This window comes from Leptosomus discolor, chromosome Z, assembly GCF_034619465.1.
Source record: "Leptosomus discolor isolate bLepDis1 chromosome Z, bLepDis1.hap2, whole genome shotgun sequence".
NCBI lineage: Eukaryota > Metazoa > Chordata > Aves > Leptosomiformes > Leptosomidae > Leptosomus > Leptosomus discolor.
Genome location: NC_141419.1, coordinates 23,138,942 through 23,154,472, shown reverse-complemented (window position 1 = coordinate 23,154,472; position 15,531 = coordinate 23,138,942). Strand labels below are relative to the sequence as shown.

Sequence of the window (15,531 nt, the reverse complement as noted above, 5' to 3'; positions counted from 1 at the left end):
GATGATAGGGCTGAGAAATAGCTGATGCTATTTGTTTTAATGCTGTTTCTCAAAGTGATGAAGACCCCTCTGGAAAATGTGTCCCTGCGTGTGCCACTCAACAGAGCTTCAAAGGCCGTCAGGACCTGGGGTGTCCAGCCCTTGTCCCAGGGAATTTCTCCATTAAACATGAAATAGTGAAAAAACCCCCAGATTACATCATTCACAGTATCTAGAGCTAAGTACTTAATTTAGATTTTTGTTTAACTAGCTAAATTAGATATCTAAATTTTAAGTAAAATATTTTTTAAAAGCTTGAAAATATAAGTATTTGAAATGTTAAAATATTAAATCTGTAACTTCTGGGGGTAGCCAGAGCTTCCATTCTTCCACACCTTGTAAATCAGGGTATTTCCTTATGAGCCCACTTTTATTTAGCCGTCCCTCTCTGTGCTACGTAATACACCTGCAGTACTTTCCACAAGAAACTTGTGAATGCTTAGCAGCTGTCGCTGGACTTTTTATCCCTGCATTTGGTGTTTTAAGCTTGAGTGGCCTGACCCTTTTACTTCCCCATGCTGGCGGATGGGTGCTCACGCCAGTGACGTGCTGAGCTACTAAAGCCAGCGCTGTGATCAGTGCAGGTGGGAGGAACCTGGGGAGAGGGATGCACCTTTCTGGCCTCCCTATGAGCCAGACCAGCCACCGTGCTCACTGTGGCATTGCTCCCCACCTGTGCAATGGCTATCATCTCAGGGTGTGCCTTTTTTTTTGCCTGGCTGAACGATCCTCACAGATTTTGGGAGAGCAGCCAGTACAGAGGAGGGCATTTGTGCGTGTGCCTAGCACAGGCTAGCTGAGTGCTGTTAATTGATCACTCAGGTATTAATTAAGCTGGGCAGGATCCGAGCAGTAGAATTGTCAGGCAGGCAGGGTCCCAGCAGCACACTGAGAAGCCAACAGCGGCATGAGAAAAGCACAAAAGGCCATATTCTGGCTCTGGGAGCTAACGCGCTGGGTTGAGAGGGAGCCATGTGCACGTAACTGCTGCCAGTAGACAGGTCCAAAAGTTTAGTATTTCTCCAAATGAAGTATAGAAGTAATTATGAGCTTGGCCTGGGACACTCGGGGCTGAATTTGTAGCCATCGGGTACTAATGGCCTGAAGTGAAATTTCAGGCAAAGGTTTCATTTTGCTTATTATTCATCAGGAAATTCCCTGGCCAGCCACTGCAGCTTTTCTTGTTAGCAGTTGAGCTTTGTATCTGCTGCCTCTCTGAGGGGCAGGGGGGGATGCAGCAGCCCTGTTGCTGCTCTGGTTTGACATTAAGTAAGTGGCACCAAGCATCAACAGTGAGGCACTGCTTGGAAACCGCTGAGGTGTTAAGAAGCTGAATATAATACGTATCCCCCCACCCTTTTCACTTCACTGACATTAAATGTAATCTTCCTAAAAACTCCTGCCCAGGACCCTATTGAATGGCTGTGCTTCTAAGACAAAAGTTTCTATGCTGAAATGTACTCCTAGTGTTGCCTATCCACAAACAAAAACTGGTTTTAGGCTCTTCATTAACACAAATCTCAGCCCAGTTCCAGGCCAGGGCTGGGAGGAAGAACTATGTGGAAAGCATATAATTTTTCTTTTTTCCAACTAAAATTTTGCACACAAAGCCTTCCCATCCCAATAGATGACAGATACTCAGTTTCTGAAGGGATGCTCATTGGTCTCCTAATTGCTCTGCATTGGAAGTCTCCATCTGGGAGCAACCAGTGGCCAGTGACAAGAGGTGAACTGGATAAACAGGGATACAGAAGACTGTGACACGATCACATATGTTAGTAAGGGGAAATGTACAGATAGCAAAGTGGCAGACAAGATCTCAGGCTTGTCTGAGAACTTCAAGAGATACTCCCCTGCTTAGTAAAACTTCTGATGGAGACTTTTAGTCATTGCGCTGCAGCCTAGAAGGTAGAGAGTGAGGGTTACTAACTAAGCATTAGAAATTGGAGTAAGAAACGACACAGACCTATTCAGCCTGCTTCTGCACAGACATTGAGACATCTCCATTAAAAATTTTGTGTCAAAACTCCAGTGTTCCACATGGGAAATGTCTCTCTTCTCTGCTTTCCTCTATGTGGTCCAAGTACAGCAGCTGAAATACAGCTTGTGAAGGCTATCAGAGTTGTGTTTCTGGACTGAAATAAGTGTTCAGCAAAAATACTCCATTTCTTCTTTTTGGAAAAAAAAAAAAAATTCTTAGGGCACAGAGTCGCTTGTCTTGCTTATCTTCAAACTGCCCAGTAACCATATTGCCACAAAAGAAGCAAGAGCAGTAGAGATAAAAAGTCACTTTAAGAAAATACTCTTTTCCTGTAATCTTGTCTTACCAAAGTCTTTTCCAGCCATTCCCCAAAAACTCGGTATTAGACTCTCTCCCTTTAGGGCAGACTGTCATGGCAGGGAAAATGCTGGGTTTTGTGGCTCTCCATGGTAAGTCTTAATCACTTCAATCACACTGAGGAGCTTATCTGACCCTTAACCTTCATGGTATGTGACTGTGCTGGTGGTCTCCCTTGATGGTTTCTAACAAGTTTTCCATGAGGTCACCCTTGGCAGGGCAGCATGGTAACTTGCTGTGTAGTTGCTGTGAGCTGTCCGATCTGCACACTACTGATGAGTTTGCACCTGTTTTTTGTACGTTACCTCCTCTGAGGTGTCGAACTCAGATGATATAGAAATTTCCAGAGGTAAAATTTCGGTCTGTAAGGTGCAGAACATAACAACGATGATCATTTTCTTTCTCCTCCTTATCCCTCTCCCAAGACTGTTGCTCACTGGCAAGCCTGTGCTAAGCTCCACTTTCATTCATGGGACCGCGTGTTATTTCAAGACCTATTGGAGAGGAAGGATCCCCATGCCAGCACAGCCTAACCTTTACATTACTGTTCAACTAGCACCTCTGTCTTCTCCTGCAGTTTTTGCCAGAATCCTGAAGGCTCCCGAATCCCAAAATATCACCTTCGGATCTGTGGTGACGCTGCGGTGTGCAGCGACCGGCCTTCCAGTCCCCACCGTTACCTGGCTGGAAAATGGGAAAGCTGTAAGTGCCTCTTTTTTTCATGCTTTTGTCCCTGGAAGTCTTCTAGCATCTGGAAGCGCAGCCCAGGAATTAAAATGCGGGGCTGGGAGCCAGTGCTTGTGGTTTCTATTCTCGCCTTACTTAGCGCCTGGCTGTGTAATCAAGTTAAGCCCACCTCACCCCCCTGATGCAGTTTTCTCCCCTGCAAAACACTCTCCCCCTTCTCCAGGGTGTTGTGTGGATTAAATTGTTAAGGTCTGGAAAGCCTGAGAAGAAGGATGCTTTGGATGCTTACAGGCTTCCTCTGAGCAAGGGTTCATAGGACTTCATCACGTGTTTAAGTACTTCTGCAGCCACCTTTGGTCTCCTTTCTCCTAATGCAGTAATGATAACATGGCAAATTGTTTATTGGACAGAATAACACAAACCAAAGTAGTTAGGTAGAGCAAACTGTCTTGAAGCAAAATACCTGTGGGACAGTGTATATGCACAGCATATTTGCAGATGAATAGATCTGAAATTTTCTGTACTGACCTAGGTGATGTGCTGAAATATGCTATCAGTTTATTCCTGGCTAGAAGCATGTCTTCAAGAAAGGCACAGCCTCTTCAGCTGTTGCTTTTCCTCCCTCTATATGCTGCTGGGCATTGTGGACCTTAAACTGTAGTTTTCCATGTGACAAAGAATAGGTGAGCCAGGTGTGAAAATGTGAAGAGATCTCGGTTTTGATGGTGGCTGAGGTGATGTTTAAAGCCTAAAAAAAGACCTGCTGGAAAAAAAACTTGAGGGAATATATTTGAAAAGGGAAGGAAATCAATTAGCACATTAGCACAAGGGAATGGCTTAAGGTTCCCTGTAGAGAAAACAACAACTGGCTTGTGTGGAAGTCCTAGGCAAAACGACCTGACATTTTCCGTAGTGCATGTGACCACACATACTGCTCATACTGCTTGCATCTATCCACAGCCCAAACCAGGAGGAGCAATCCCAGCTCTTCGTGCTCATCAGGCACAGTCCAGTGCTGCTGGGAGGGGAGCTAATAGGACAGGGTATGCCCAAGGCCTGAGGGGGGACAGAGGAGTGGATAAGTACAAGCAGCTCAGGGTTAGTGACCGCCTGTCCCGGGTGGATGCTGGGAGGCAGGGGCAGCCTCTAAAGAAATTCCTTCTTTCCACCACAAAGGTCCCAGCAGTGTCTTAGCGCTGAGTGGTTTTGGGGAGAAAAAGAATCTGAAAATAAATCTGACCAGCATTGTAATAAAAGAGAAAGTAATGAAAAAATGTACTCTGAGCTCCCATCTACCTGAACTGACTTTACAGCGTAATGTCAAAAAATACCCCTGGTCCCTGCATTTGCACAGTGACCAACATACGACCCATCCCTGATGCAGTACTTACAATAACAGTGTTGGTCTGCTTATTTAGTGATTTCTTCCCATGCACATTCCCTCACCACTACTTCAAGTTAAACTTGAGTGAGGCAAAAAAAATACATTATTTTCAGCATTTTCTTTTCAGAGAGAAACTGATCTGTGCTAAAGACGTGATACAACACTGGACGCATCGTTTCTTGCTTTTTCAGTTATCACTGTTAATACCTTTGGGAACAGACATAGAACCCATTGTAATCATATTTCTACTAATCTCCATGGAGGTCAGATCGATCTCTCTAGCCTCTCAGATAGATGCATAGGTAGAGTGCTTTGCTGGGATGGATCCATGGAGACAACTCCCACTGTCCTCAGGACCAGGTCACACAGTGGGATACATGGACGACCACATCTTGCCTGAATTACAGCTGATGCTTCTTATCAGTATGAAGGGTAGAGAAGGCAATGCTGCTCCTTCCTACTGCCTTTGCAAGGTAGAGTCTTACTGTACCATGGTCTACTACTTTAATGGATGCTAAATGAGCAGGAAAGCTGCTAGCCAAAATCAGCAGGCTCCAAGCTCATTTACTTCTGTGTTCCTAACCTGGGAAAAGAGCTGACCAAAATTGCCACATCTTCAGTCCCTTCCATATTTCCAGGTGTGAGATAAGAAAATCTATCAGATATACGCCAAAGTGTTGGAGCCAGAGTGCTTGCTTTGCTCACAACGGCTTTGGAAGTGTAGTAGAGGTTATATTAACCCAGAATCAGTAACTTACACACTGTTTTATTTTCCCCCTTTATACAGCCAGGGTCCACAGAGCCACCTCATGCCCTTCCTTGCTAAGGCATGAATACTCACATATATTCTGCTAGAAGGGGTCCTGAGTAATTAGCCAGCTCAATTACATGAGCAAAAGTGAGACTACAGCCCTCTGGAACTGAAAATTAATTGCAAAGTATTGCTGAAGTGTGAAATAGGAGAGATCTTTAACATTTCCTTTTGTCTGTGAAGTCAGCTGCTATGAAAGCACCAAAATAACACCAGCAGCTTTAGTACTCTGCCATTTCTACATCTTTCTCTGCCAATTCAAATGCTTGAGGATGGGTCTCAGATTTTTCCTTGGTTTGTTTGTTTGCCTTTGTTAGAAATATCACTGCACTGGGCTTTTTGCTCTCTTAGGTTTCTGCAGGGTCTATAGTGGAAAGTGTCAAGGACAGAGTGGTTGACTCCAGACTGCAGGTGTATGTCACTCGACCTGGCCTGTTCACTTGCCTTGCCACGAACAAACATAGCAAAACTTTTGGAGCTGCAAAAGCTGCAGCAACCATCAGCGTTTCAGGTATGCTTGGAAGGAGGGAGTCATTAATTTTTTACCCTTGCGATCGCAGTCTTAGCTTCCCTGCTGAGGGAGAGGAAAGGGCTGTGAAGTACTCTGGAGGAGGAAGGAAAGCCTTGGAGAGCTGATAGGGTGCAGGGTCTAAATTTGAGTACAAGTGCATCCTCCACCAGGCTATTTCCTCATATATTCTTACACTTCGGAGACTGATACAGCTGTCGTTTCCTGACTGTTTGATGCCGTCTTGTACTTTGTGTCCCAGAAGCACACTTGGTAAGTTCATCTATGAGGAGGAAGTGGCCATGACCCAGCATTGGTATCACCTAACAGCAAGGTGAAAATAGCTTTCATGAGCAGTTTGGCTTCTCAGGGGATTGCATCCAGAAAGCAGGAAGGTTGCTGTCAGAGCAGTACCCCACCATGTCTGGGGCAACCTCTGCTCCCAGGGACATCTCCCAGATGGGGAACGGGTGATCCAAAGAGGACAAATGCTGATGGTCTGAGCTAGCTGACAGCATTTTTCACACCAAGAGAAAGGTAGCAGCTTGTGCCTTCTCTCTTGGGACAGGCAGGGAGGTTTAGTTAGAGAAAAGAGGAATCACCCAGGACTTCAGACACAGGGTGGTAGCCCTAGTCCTGCTGTTAACCAGGCATGCACCTGCCCCTCTCTCTGTGCCTCGGCTTCTGCTCTGTTGAGAAAATAACCATGCCTTTTCTTACACTGAGCTTTGAGACCTAGCAGCATGCTCTGCCCCATAAGGGACTCAGCACTTGGTACCGTGTTTCACATCCCCATTCACATTCTGCTTTTAGCCCAGGCAAGGCTCTGCCCCATGAAGCAGATCTGCAAACTCAGTAGGGAGGGCAGGTGCTTTAGGCTGGTGGGAGAAACTGCACTGCTGTCCTTCTGGCTGTGTGTGCTCAGCAAGAGGAGAGCACCCCTTCAGACCTGAGCAGAAGCCTGACTTAGCCTTGTCCCAGCTCCCAAGGGTTCCAAGGCAGAGGGGTCCCAGTCCTTGGCTGACGCTCAGTGCCTCCTCCCTGTGCCGGTGCAGCCCAGCTCCCTGTGGTGCTGCAGGTGGGGTCATGGCAGTGTGCCTCCGCTGCTCCTCCATCGCTGGTTTCTCCCACTTGTTGCAGCTGCTGCGTGCAGTAACACATGCATGGGTAGCTTCAACAGAAGATGCTATCTGTGGGTTATGTAGGACCCAAAGGATAAGGGTAAAAGTGTGGGTTTAGGGTGCAACAGTTGACCTCAGACAGAACTGCAGTCGACAATGCACTTCCTCCTCCTCATTCCATCTTCCCATACGGTGTCCAGTGTTGCCCAACTCTTCTTCCCCACAAGAAAGTGTAAAATAAGGACAGAATTTAGCTGCATCCTTTTTAGACAGCTTACAGGTCTCAGACAGATTTCCTAGTGTGGAGATCTTAACTCCCACATCTCAGAGCAGGCAATGAAGTGTCACTGATGTCTTTTTCATTTCTTCTTTCTCCTGGCTCGTCACAATTCCTGGATTTGGTGCCTGTCGGCAGAGTGGAGGTAAGAATGACTTTCTGTGGCTACCTGGGAGTTTTCTCTGGTCCAGGGAGGAGAAGGGTTGTGGTTAATTTGGCTTAAATGAAGGGAGTGAGTTTCCAGATGGCATGCATGCAGATAAGGTTCACCTGAAGGGAACACTGAGCTCCTTTATACAGGTGTAATTGGAGACTGGGCCCAGGTAGATAAGGATGCTTCTGTGTCTAGCAAGCAGTGGATCACACATCAGTAAGGGTGTTTAAAATACGGTAGTTGGCAGAATATTCTGGAGTAAATTCTGTTCATAGTTACACATGCGCAGCTTCACTGACCTTAGAAATTTACAGGCAAAAGCTTGACTGCAAGTTAAACTTGTGTCTGTGCACAGCCAATAAATGTATTTTAGTTTGGTGATCACCAGAGTAGGGCAAGACAAGTTTAGATATTTGTTCCAAGCAGGCTTATAGATGGGTAAAGCCACTTGCATATGATCAGACATGCACTTTTTCTTAGTATTTTTTTGAGTACTAAACAATTTGGCTGTTTTTTTCTTTTTAGAGTCCTTGTGTATTTCTACAGATCAGTCTGGAAGGCAAATTAGAGGGTTAGTCTGGGAGGAGGGCTAGGAGCTACTGGCCTTCAGAGAAAAGAGCAGAGCCTGAGAAAGTCTGAGCAAATGGCTTTGCCACTCTGCTGACACAGGCTCCCTGCGAAGGCCCTTGCCTCTCTCACAGGGGCTTGCAATTTTAATTCAGGAAGTTTGTAAGTCATTTAGTGACCACCCAATAATGATGGTAGACTTATGCCTTACACATGCACCCATGTAGATGTGACAGGCATGGGAACAGTGATCAAATGCTCAGCCCTTCTGTCTTCCAGTTGTTCTCAACCTTTGCTGCACGAAGTTCCCTTTCTGTGACAAGGTGTTCTGAGAAACATGTTGTTGCAGTTTTTTCATCGCAGCCGGGTTTGTGTCTCCCTGTAGGTTTTAAAAAAGCAAGGAAGCACAATATTAGCGCTGGTGGCTCTTGTCAGGCTGCTTCTGTGGCCCACTGAAGTCCGCAGCACAGCTGCCCCATGCACACCTGTGCCCTCTTTTGTCTCTTGGGGCACAGGACACACCTTTCAGATTAAGCACAATGGGCATCATCATGAAAATGTGAATAAGGTGACCCCTGCCACACCAAGGACAGCTCTAGTAGGGCACTGGGGGCAGTGTGGTGCTGTGGGGAAACCTGCTCTGTGCCAGGGAGTTGTCATGGGCTGTGGGACTGGCGCAGGATGCAGGGGAGTGCCTGTGTCACGTGAAGGGGTGTCTGTAGAGCCTGAGGTGATGCAGGGTGTCACAGCATCACTGCCATTTTGGTGCTACCTCAAGGAATTGGTGCCTTCCTGTGTTGTTTAGCCAATGTGACATATAGGAATAAATAATAATTAAAAGAAAAAGTCACGGAACCCAAAGTAGTGCGCTAAAGCAGGGCCAGAGAGTGTCATCTGCAGAGTGCAGCATCTAAAAAGCAGAAATTTGGGCATCCTACATAACCCCTTGTCCATGTATCTCTGGATTTCCAAACAACACCAGCAGAAGCCCCAGGGCTGACAATGGGTGATTATTTGGGACAGGGGAAAGAAATAAAAGGCAAAGACACAAATAACTCTGCTGGCTACTTCAAATAGTTGGCATGTTGTGAATTGAACTCCCTGACCCCAGTTACACTGACCGAATGAGCAGTGGGGACAGCTGCATCCAGCCCTCCTCCCTCCCCGATTCAGCCACCTCCCCTGTGCACAGAGGAGTCTGTTTTCCCAGGTTCCCACCCCCAGCGAGGGCACTGCAGCCCACGGGCTGCCTGAGCAGAGGGCACATCCTCACCTGCAAACCTTGCTGCTCTGGGGTGGCCATGGGAGATCCTGGGAGCATGCCTGACCTGTGCGTGCCCTCGCCTGCTGCTCCCTTTTGATGGCCATGGGGAAGAAGGGAGGGAGGGGTGACAGCCATCTCCTGCTAGATGAAAAAAGCGTGGGAAAGATAAATAAATGGCCCATGAAGGAGCCGACCTTGCTGTGCTTTTTATTGCTCTGGCATAGCTCTGTCCCCGTGATTTGTGGCAGGAGTTTGCAAAGTTGGAGATATGGTGAAGAGAGGAGAGGATGGACCTTGCACGGAAGCACCAGAAGGAAAACTGCAGGGGCTTGTGCCTTCCTCCTCCCTGTGTTTCCCATCTAAATATGTGTGGAAGAGAGGCAGGGTCAGGAGGGGTTCAGAAGCTGAGGAGGGGCAGGCAGGAGGCTGGCTGATCTGATCTTGCAAAGAATTTCCTGGCACATCTTAGGTGGGACTCATCTGGCTCCTGCTTGTCGAGTCCATCCAAAATTAAACTGTTACTAGTCTGCAGAGAAAAAAACCCATGAGTTATCACAGGTGTGCAGCAAGCAGCAAGGCTGATCTCTACTGCAGTGAAGCAGGAAAACAAAATGTTTTCCCATTAGCGCCTGGAGGCAGGGTGAGGGGCCATGCCAGATCATGGGTTTGCATGATCACTTAATCTTTTTGCCCACTTACAATGCTAGCAACTCTTGGCCAGACCCTCAGCCCTGGAGGTCTCCAGGAGAGCCCTGTGCTCCCACCAAGGTTCCTTGCAGAACATTTATGTTTGGATGGTATTAGCTGTTTTGAGTGCTTAAAACCATCTACCCTCTTTTCCACCCTCTCTTAGCCTTATAGATGCCACTTTATTCAGAAACACAGCCTAGGCATCCTGCTCCTGCATCTGTTTAGGGCTGTAAGCTTATTATGTGTGTATGCTCTTGTCCTCAACAGCAAGCTGTACAAGGGTGATGCAGGATACTGTAGCACGTACAGAGGTGAGGTGTGCAGTGCTATCTTGTCGAAGAATGCTCTTGTTTTCTTCAACTCCTCCTATACTGACCCAGAGGAGACCCAAGAGCTGCTTGTGCACACTGCCTGGACTGAACTGAAAATGGTGAGTTCATTCTGCCAACCAGCTGCTGAGACTCTGCTGTGTAACTACATCTTCCAGGAGTGCAATCCCTCGGGAGCTGGGCCAGCTCCGAAACCAGTGTGCAGGTAAATGAAAAACAAAAGCTCGTCTTTCACTTTCATTTTGTGGGGATGTGTAGGCAGCAGGGGAGCGGTGAGGGTCTGTCTAGACCTGCAGTAACACTGAGTGAAAATGGTCTCTCTAGGTTTGCACGGGTTTTCCCTTTGCTCTCTCCTCTGTATGCACAAAGATGACCCGATCCATCTCTCTCTGTGTTCCTTGCTAGGGTACAGATAGACTTTCAGGCCCAGACATCTGTGTTATATCAGGCTTTTAGTGGACAGTGTTGAAAAGAAATATCCATTTGAATGACATAATTGATTTAAATAATTAACATATTGCTATCATTTAAATCTTACCAGGTCAGTATGCACTCATTATTACTATCAAAAGTAATTGCTTGTTCGGAATTTTTACTAGATATGGTCACAGTGAGTGCAACAAATCTGGCCAAGGCAACACACTAATCATTCAGCACTTCCCACCATGACAAAGACGAAACAAAACAAGATCACACCAGAGACACTGCCAGTGTAACTGTACCTGCTAAACCAAACCTCCCATCTGGCTCTTGTACCCTCTCATATGCAGAGAAATGTGCATTGAAACAGGGCTGGCAGGGACACCAAGGAGTTCGAAGCATCTCCAACTACAGCTAATCCACTGCTGACAGGTGTTTGTGAGACACACCCCAGCAAGACAGACACTGTTCCCTGCCTGTGCAACCTCCCGAGCAGCCCTTCCCTCATTGCTCCTTGTCCTCCCACCATGGACATGGAGAGAAATTTCTTCCCTTCCTTTTTGTGTCTTCCACAACTTCTCAGACTAGAATAAAGCTGGTTTTTTCCAAGCTCTGCTCAGAGCTCTTGCTTAGCTCTTGCTTTTCTGGCTTCTGCTCCTCATCTTTCCTTAAGTGTTAAATATATATAGCCTCCAGCCCAGGTTCTGTTAGTGTTAACTATAGCAGAATGATGATTGCTTGGTGTGCCTTGCAAAGGACAGCCCCACTTAGATGTCTCAGGGTGAAGCTTTATTCTTTCCTAACACAACTGTTGGCCACAACATATTCATATCCACCTTCAGCCCCTGGAGGATGGTTATCTGTTAATTACCCATTTCATGTTCGGCTAGATGGCATCCCTGCCTAAGTGCAGTATGCTCTTGTTCTCCTTGAACCTCCTCTTAAGACAGATTATCCAGATTTGTGTTTATTGGGAGAGCAGCCCCAACTCTATTGTCTCAACTAAAATGCAAGTCTTCTCTGCAGACATGGCAAGCACGCCAACAGCTAGACCTGGGCCAGATATAGTCTACTGGCAATTTTTCCAGGTATGTAGGGCCTTTTTAGGACAATCAGCAGCATGTTGTCTTTGTAATCTGGACCTTTCTGATTGCTCCTCCTTTAATATCTCTAAAACAAAGGCACAGAGGAAAATCCCAGTATGAAGCTCAGCAATACACTGTGTTCTCTATTTGGTGCCTATGCTCTTTGGTATTCCTCCGCCAGCGCAGTAGTGGCATGTATCCTACAAAATAAGTATATGTGCAAGTATCCACAGATAATCATGCAGCCAAGTACTGAAACTTGGTTTTTGCTGGCAGACTCCTCCCTGAGGCCTTGTTATTCTGCTCTTTGTCATTCTGCCCTTTAGTACATGATCTCTCTGCCTTTTTTCAAGATGTGTGACAGTATTTATATCTGAGCCACACATGCACAGTACATTTGTCAGCTAAGGATTTTGCACAGTGCTTCATGAGGCATTTCAGTGAGATCTGGGTCTCATTCATTTACCCCTGCTCATGTGTGACCCTGTAGAACAAGAACTCGTGGTGATTTGACGGAAGACCTGCACTTCTGGGGCATTTCTGCAGTCAGAGTGACATAAATCAGCACAAATCTGCACTTGATCTCAAGCTAACAGGCACAGCATCTGCAAATATGTCTAAAACTTAACGGACTTGCCTGGCATCATCTTTCTTCAAATCCACGAGTCAGTGTTATGGGGTTTTTTGCCTTTAATAATTTTCCCCTGTGATTTTAATGCAGATTTAAATGCAGCTTTCTTCATGACGTTTCCTGCTCCCAGAGCACATCAGCTGGACAACAGTTCTTCCAAAGCCCTAACCCAATACTCCTTTTGATAACTCAGCCATCTAATATATACTTCTGAACAGTTGAGACCCCTGGGGCCTCTTGAACACATTTCACGTGGCCCTGGTTACTTTCCAATTATCTTATCTGCTTTTTACTGACAACTCTGTACCTCTCTGCAGAAACTGGCTAGACTACACCAGTGTTCAACAGAAATACCTCATGAGTATGAATTTAACTATCTCAGAGGCCAGAGAATTCTCCCAGTTTTTGAGAGACATATTTCCCTTGACATATTTCCATGTGTTTTTGTCGAGTTATTTATTCTCTGAGCCATTTTTTCTCTCCTCATGTAATTTTCAATGTTCACTTTGGTTTGTAAGCTAGCTAGCAAGAATAAAAACTGGCAAACACATTGAGTAAAGCTTTTATAAAATTAATCAGGAGGTAAAAGAGGATGAAGTGAAACAAAAGAAAACAACATCGGAAAAATTTCACTTCATGTAAATTAAGATGCAATTTGATTAAAATTAGAGTTTTCCTGTTTTTAAGGGAAAGTGATATAGCATAATTCTTGATTACATCTGCCTGTTAGCACTGGCTGTTTCTGTGATAGCAAAAGAAAAACGCTTAATTTCTGTTTCAGCCACTTCTGATATAAAGTGACCAAGCTGCAGGGAACAATCTTGTGTTAGGAAATGTCTCACATTGGTCAGGTCTGTGTTGTCCCCATGTCCTCTTTAACAGTCCTTTGTGGTAACTAAAATGCTACTGGCCCACTTGTGCTCTTCTGCTGCTACTGTTCTTTGTCCATCTGTCATTTACATGACACAAAATTTCTAATAATAATCTGAAGTAATCTTTGCATATGATCTCATTGAGCTCTTGCTCCTCAGGATTAAGTATTATAACAGTGATATGAACCCAGCTCAAGGGGACTGACCATGCCTCTCTCTGCCTGCCTCACCATGGTCCCAGGGTGGGTTCGTGGGTGAAGATAACCTGTCTTTAATGCTGGAGTGGACAGGACTGTAGAGGAATGGTCTTTTGCATTTTGCAGTTGCAGACCTAGTAAGGGGCTTGTTTAAGATGCTCAGGCTTCAGGAGTGAAGGCAGCTAATGCAATCCAGATCTCCCAAGTGTCAGTCAGCACTTCAAATGCAAGATTTTCTCATTTCTTTAGCTAAATACTTCTTTATTTTGGAAAGCCATTGCTGATCCACATGTTGTTCAACATGAAAAAGATAAATTATGCCATCTGGCTGCATTCTGGCTTTCATGGGAGTGAGGAAGGAATAAACCAGCACGGGCTAAACTCAAGCACAGGGCAGCTGGGCTTTGATGGCTTCAGTCTGCAGACTTTAAGAGCACCCATTGCTGTTCCAGAAAAGCTGCTGACCTGGTAGAATTCCTAATGGCCTCCATCCTTCAGGTGCTTTAGAGTGTTTGCAGTAGTCACCACTGAAATTCATGGCCATCTACTCTTGCTGAAACTGTTGTATAAGTAGAGAGACTGCATCAGCCCACCAGGTGTTGAATTCAGCTAAAGCCTTCACTGTGCGGATGTGAATCTTTAAAGGACTTCTGCTGAGCTCAGTGAAAGTAATCTCTGCACGTGACCTCAAAGCTGATTTTGCAACTCAGGCTCTCAAGAATGAGTACATAAATAAGCAAATCATTGATAAACTGGTTAATGCAAGAAATCCTCAAGTTTTCCAGTATGGTACAGTTTTTTTCTTTTTCTGCCTTGGCCTTCTTCACAAACAGATTCTGATCTAAGGAACATTTAAACATCCAAAGCACTTCTTGTTAGTGAATACTGCACATTGTTATGGAGGTAATACATTAGGTAGGAGACAGTTTGGTCTCTTGTTTTACCAGGCAGGCACTGTAAAGGTATTGCTGGAGGCAGACGACAGACAAAAAAGTGACCAAAAGTTGCCTGTGGAGAAAAAAAAGAAAATTGGATGAGTGATGCTGTGAGATTAAAAATCCAGCCAAATATTTAGTTTAAGAAGATTAAGAATTGCAGATCACTATCTGTCTTTAATAGATGACACTTTAATGTACAATTTACAGAAGACAGGTGAGATTTTTAGAATGTACTGCGAAATGCTAAGATAACTCCCAGACATGCTGTTCATTAGTAGAGATGGCAATAAATCTGTAGGAAAAGATGGAAATGAGCTCCTTACAGACCAAGATGTGTGTGCATTTTGAGCATAACCCTGGTTCACTAAAAATGTAGCTTTGCGGGTTTCCTAAAGGAAGCTGTTACATTTTATACTGTTTCCTTTATGGTTTATGAGCCAGACAAAATGGCTTAAAGAAGCATATCCCCGTTAATAGATTTCTGTCAGCCTGCATAACCCCAGTACACCACTAAGTGCAGCCATTGTTATCAAGCCATTGACTGCTGTATTCCACTGTTTTTTGCAAAATAATGTAGAGAGAATTGCCTTGCTGTAAAGGATCTCTACTGCTTTAAGGAATGGCTCTCAATGGAGGAAAACTCTCAGAAGGGGATTTACAAGCCAGGGTTGATGCTGCTCACTCTTCCCGAATGCAACAGGCTGCCCAGCCTGCACCAGGACCCCAGCACCTGCACCCGCATCCCTTTCTTTGGTAAGGTGGCACATGCTGCCTGTTGTCCAGACAGCTGTGATCTTGGTGAGGGAGGGGGGAAGGATGCAATCCATAATTTAAAACTAAATGGTGGATACCATCCTGTCAGTGCCTGTGCATCGTCTGTTTGCCTGTCTTGTCTGACGGAGGTGTGGGAAAACCCCCTCAATTAAATAAAGCCTGGCTCTTTATTGAGAGGGTCATAAAAATCTCATCGCCAAAATCAGTCTTAATGACAGCAAAATTGCCATTCAACTGCCATTGCAAAGAAGCAATCTGTTAAGCACTGCTGGGAGTGAACTTTTTCCCATAACATTCTCCTAAGCAAGCACCCAGTTGTATCACATCAACCGCTCCTTACATCTTGTCTTTTTACAGATTTTAAGAAGGAGAATATAACTAGTAAGTAGACTGCTCCAGACTCTATGTTTCTAGAGGTGGGCATGATACTGTTTGTTGAAGATGC

General features: G+C 45.4%; 1 protein-coding gene across 2 annotated transcripts in view; it reads left to right on the top strand.

The window, feature by feature from the left end:
* The window catches only part of MUSK (muscle associated receptor tyrosine kinase), a 52,927-nt gene that overhangs the window by 23,069 nt on the left and 14,327 nt on the right, over positions 1-15,531 (top strand). Inside the window, exons 6-11 of one of the 2 annotated variants that reach the window (XM_086479714.1) lie at positions 2,955-3,079; positions 5,611-5,770; positions 7,304-7,310; positions 10,108-10,374; positions 14,890-15,065; positions 15,444-15,467. In XM_086479714.1, the coding sequence (XP_086335840.1) occupies positions 2,955-3,079; positions 5,611-5,770; positions 7,304-7,310; positions 10,108-10,374; positions 14,890-15,065; positions 15,444-15,467 (759 nt within the window). The remainder of the gene's footprint in view (positions 1-2,954; positions 3,080-5,610; positions 5,771-7,303; positions 7,311-10,107; positions 10,375-14,889; positions 15,066-15,443; positions 15,468-15,531) is intronic. The other variant, XM_086479715.1, reaches the window with a different exon arrangement.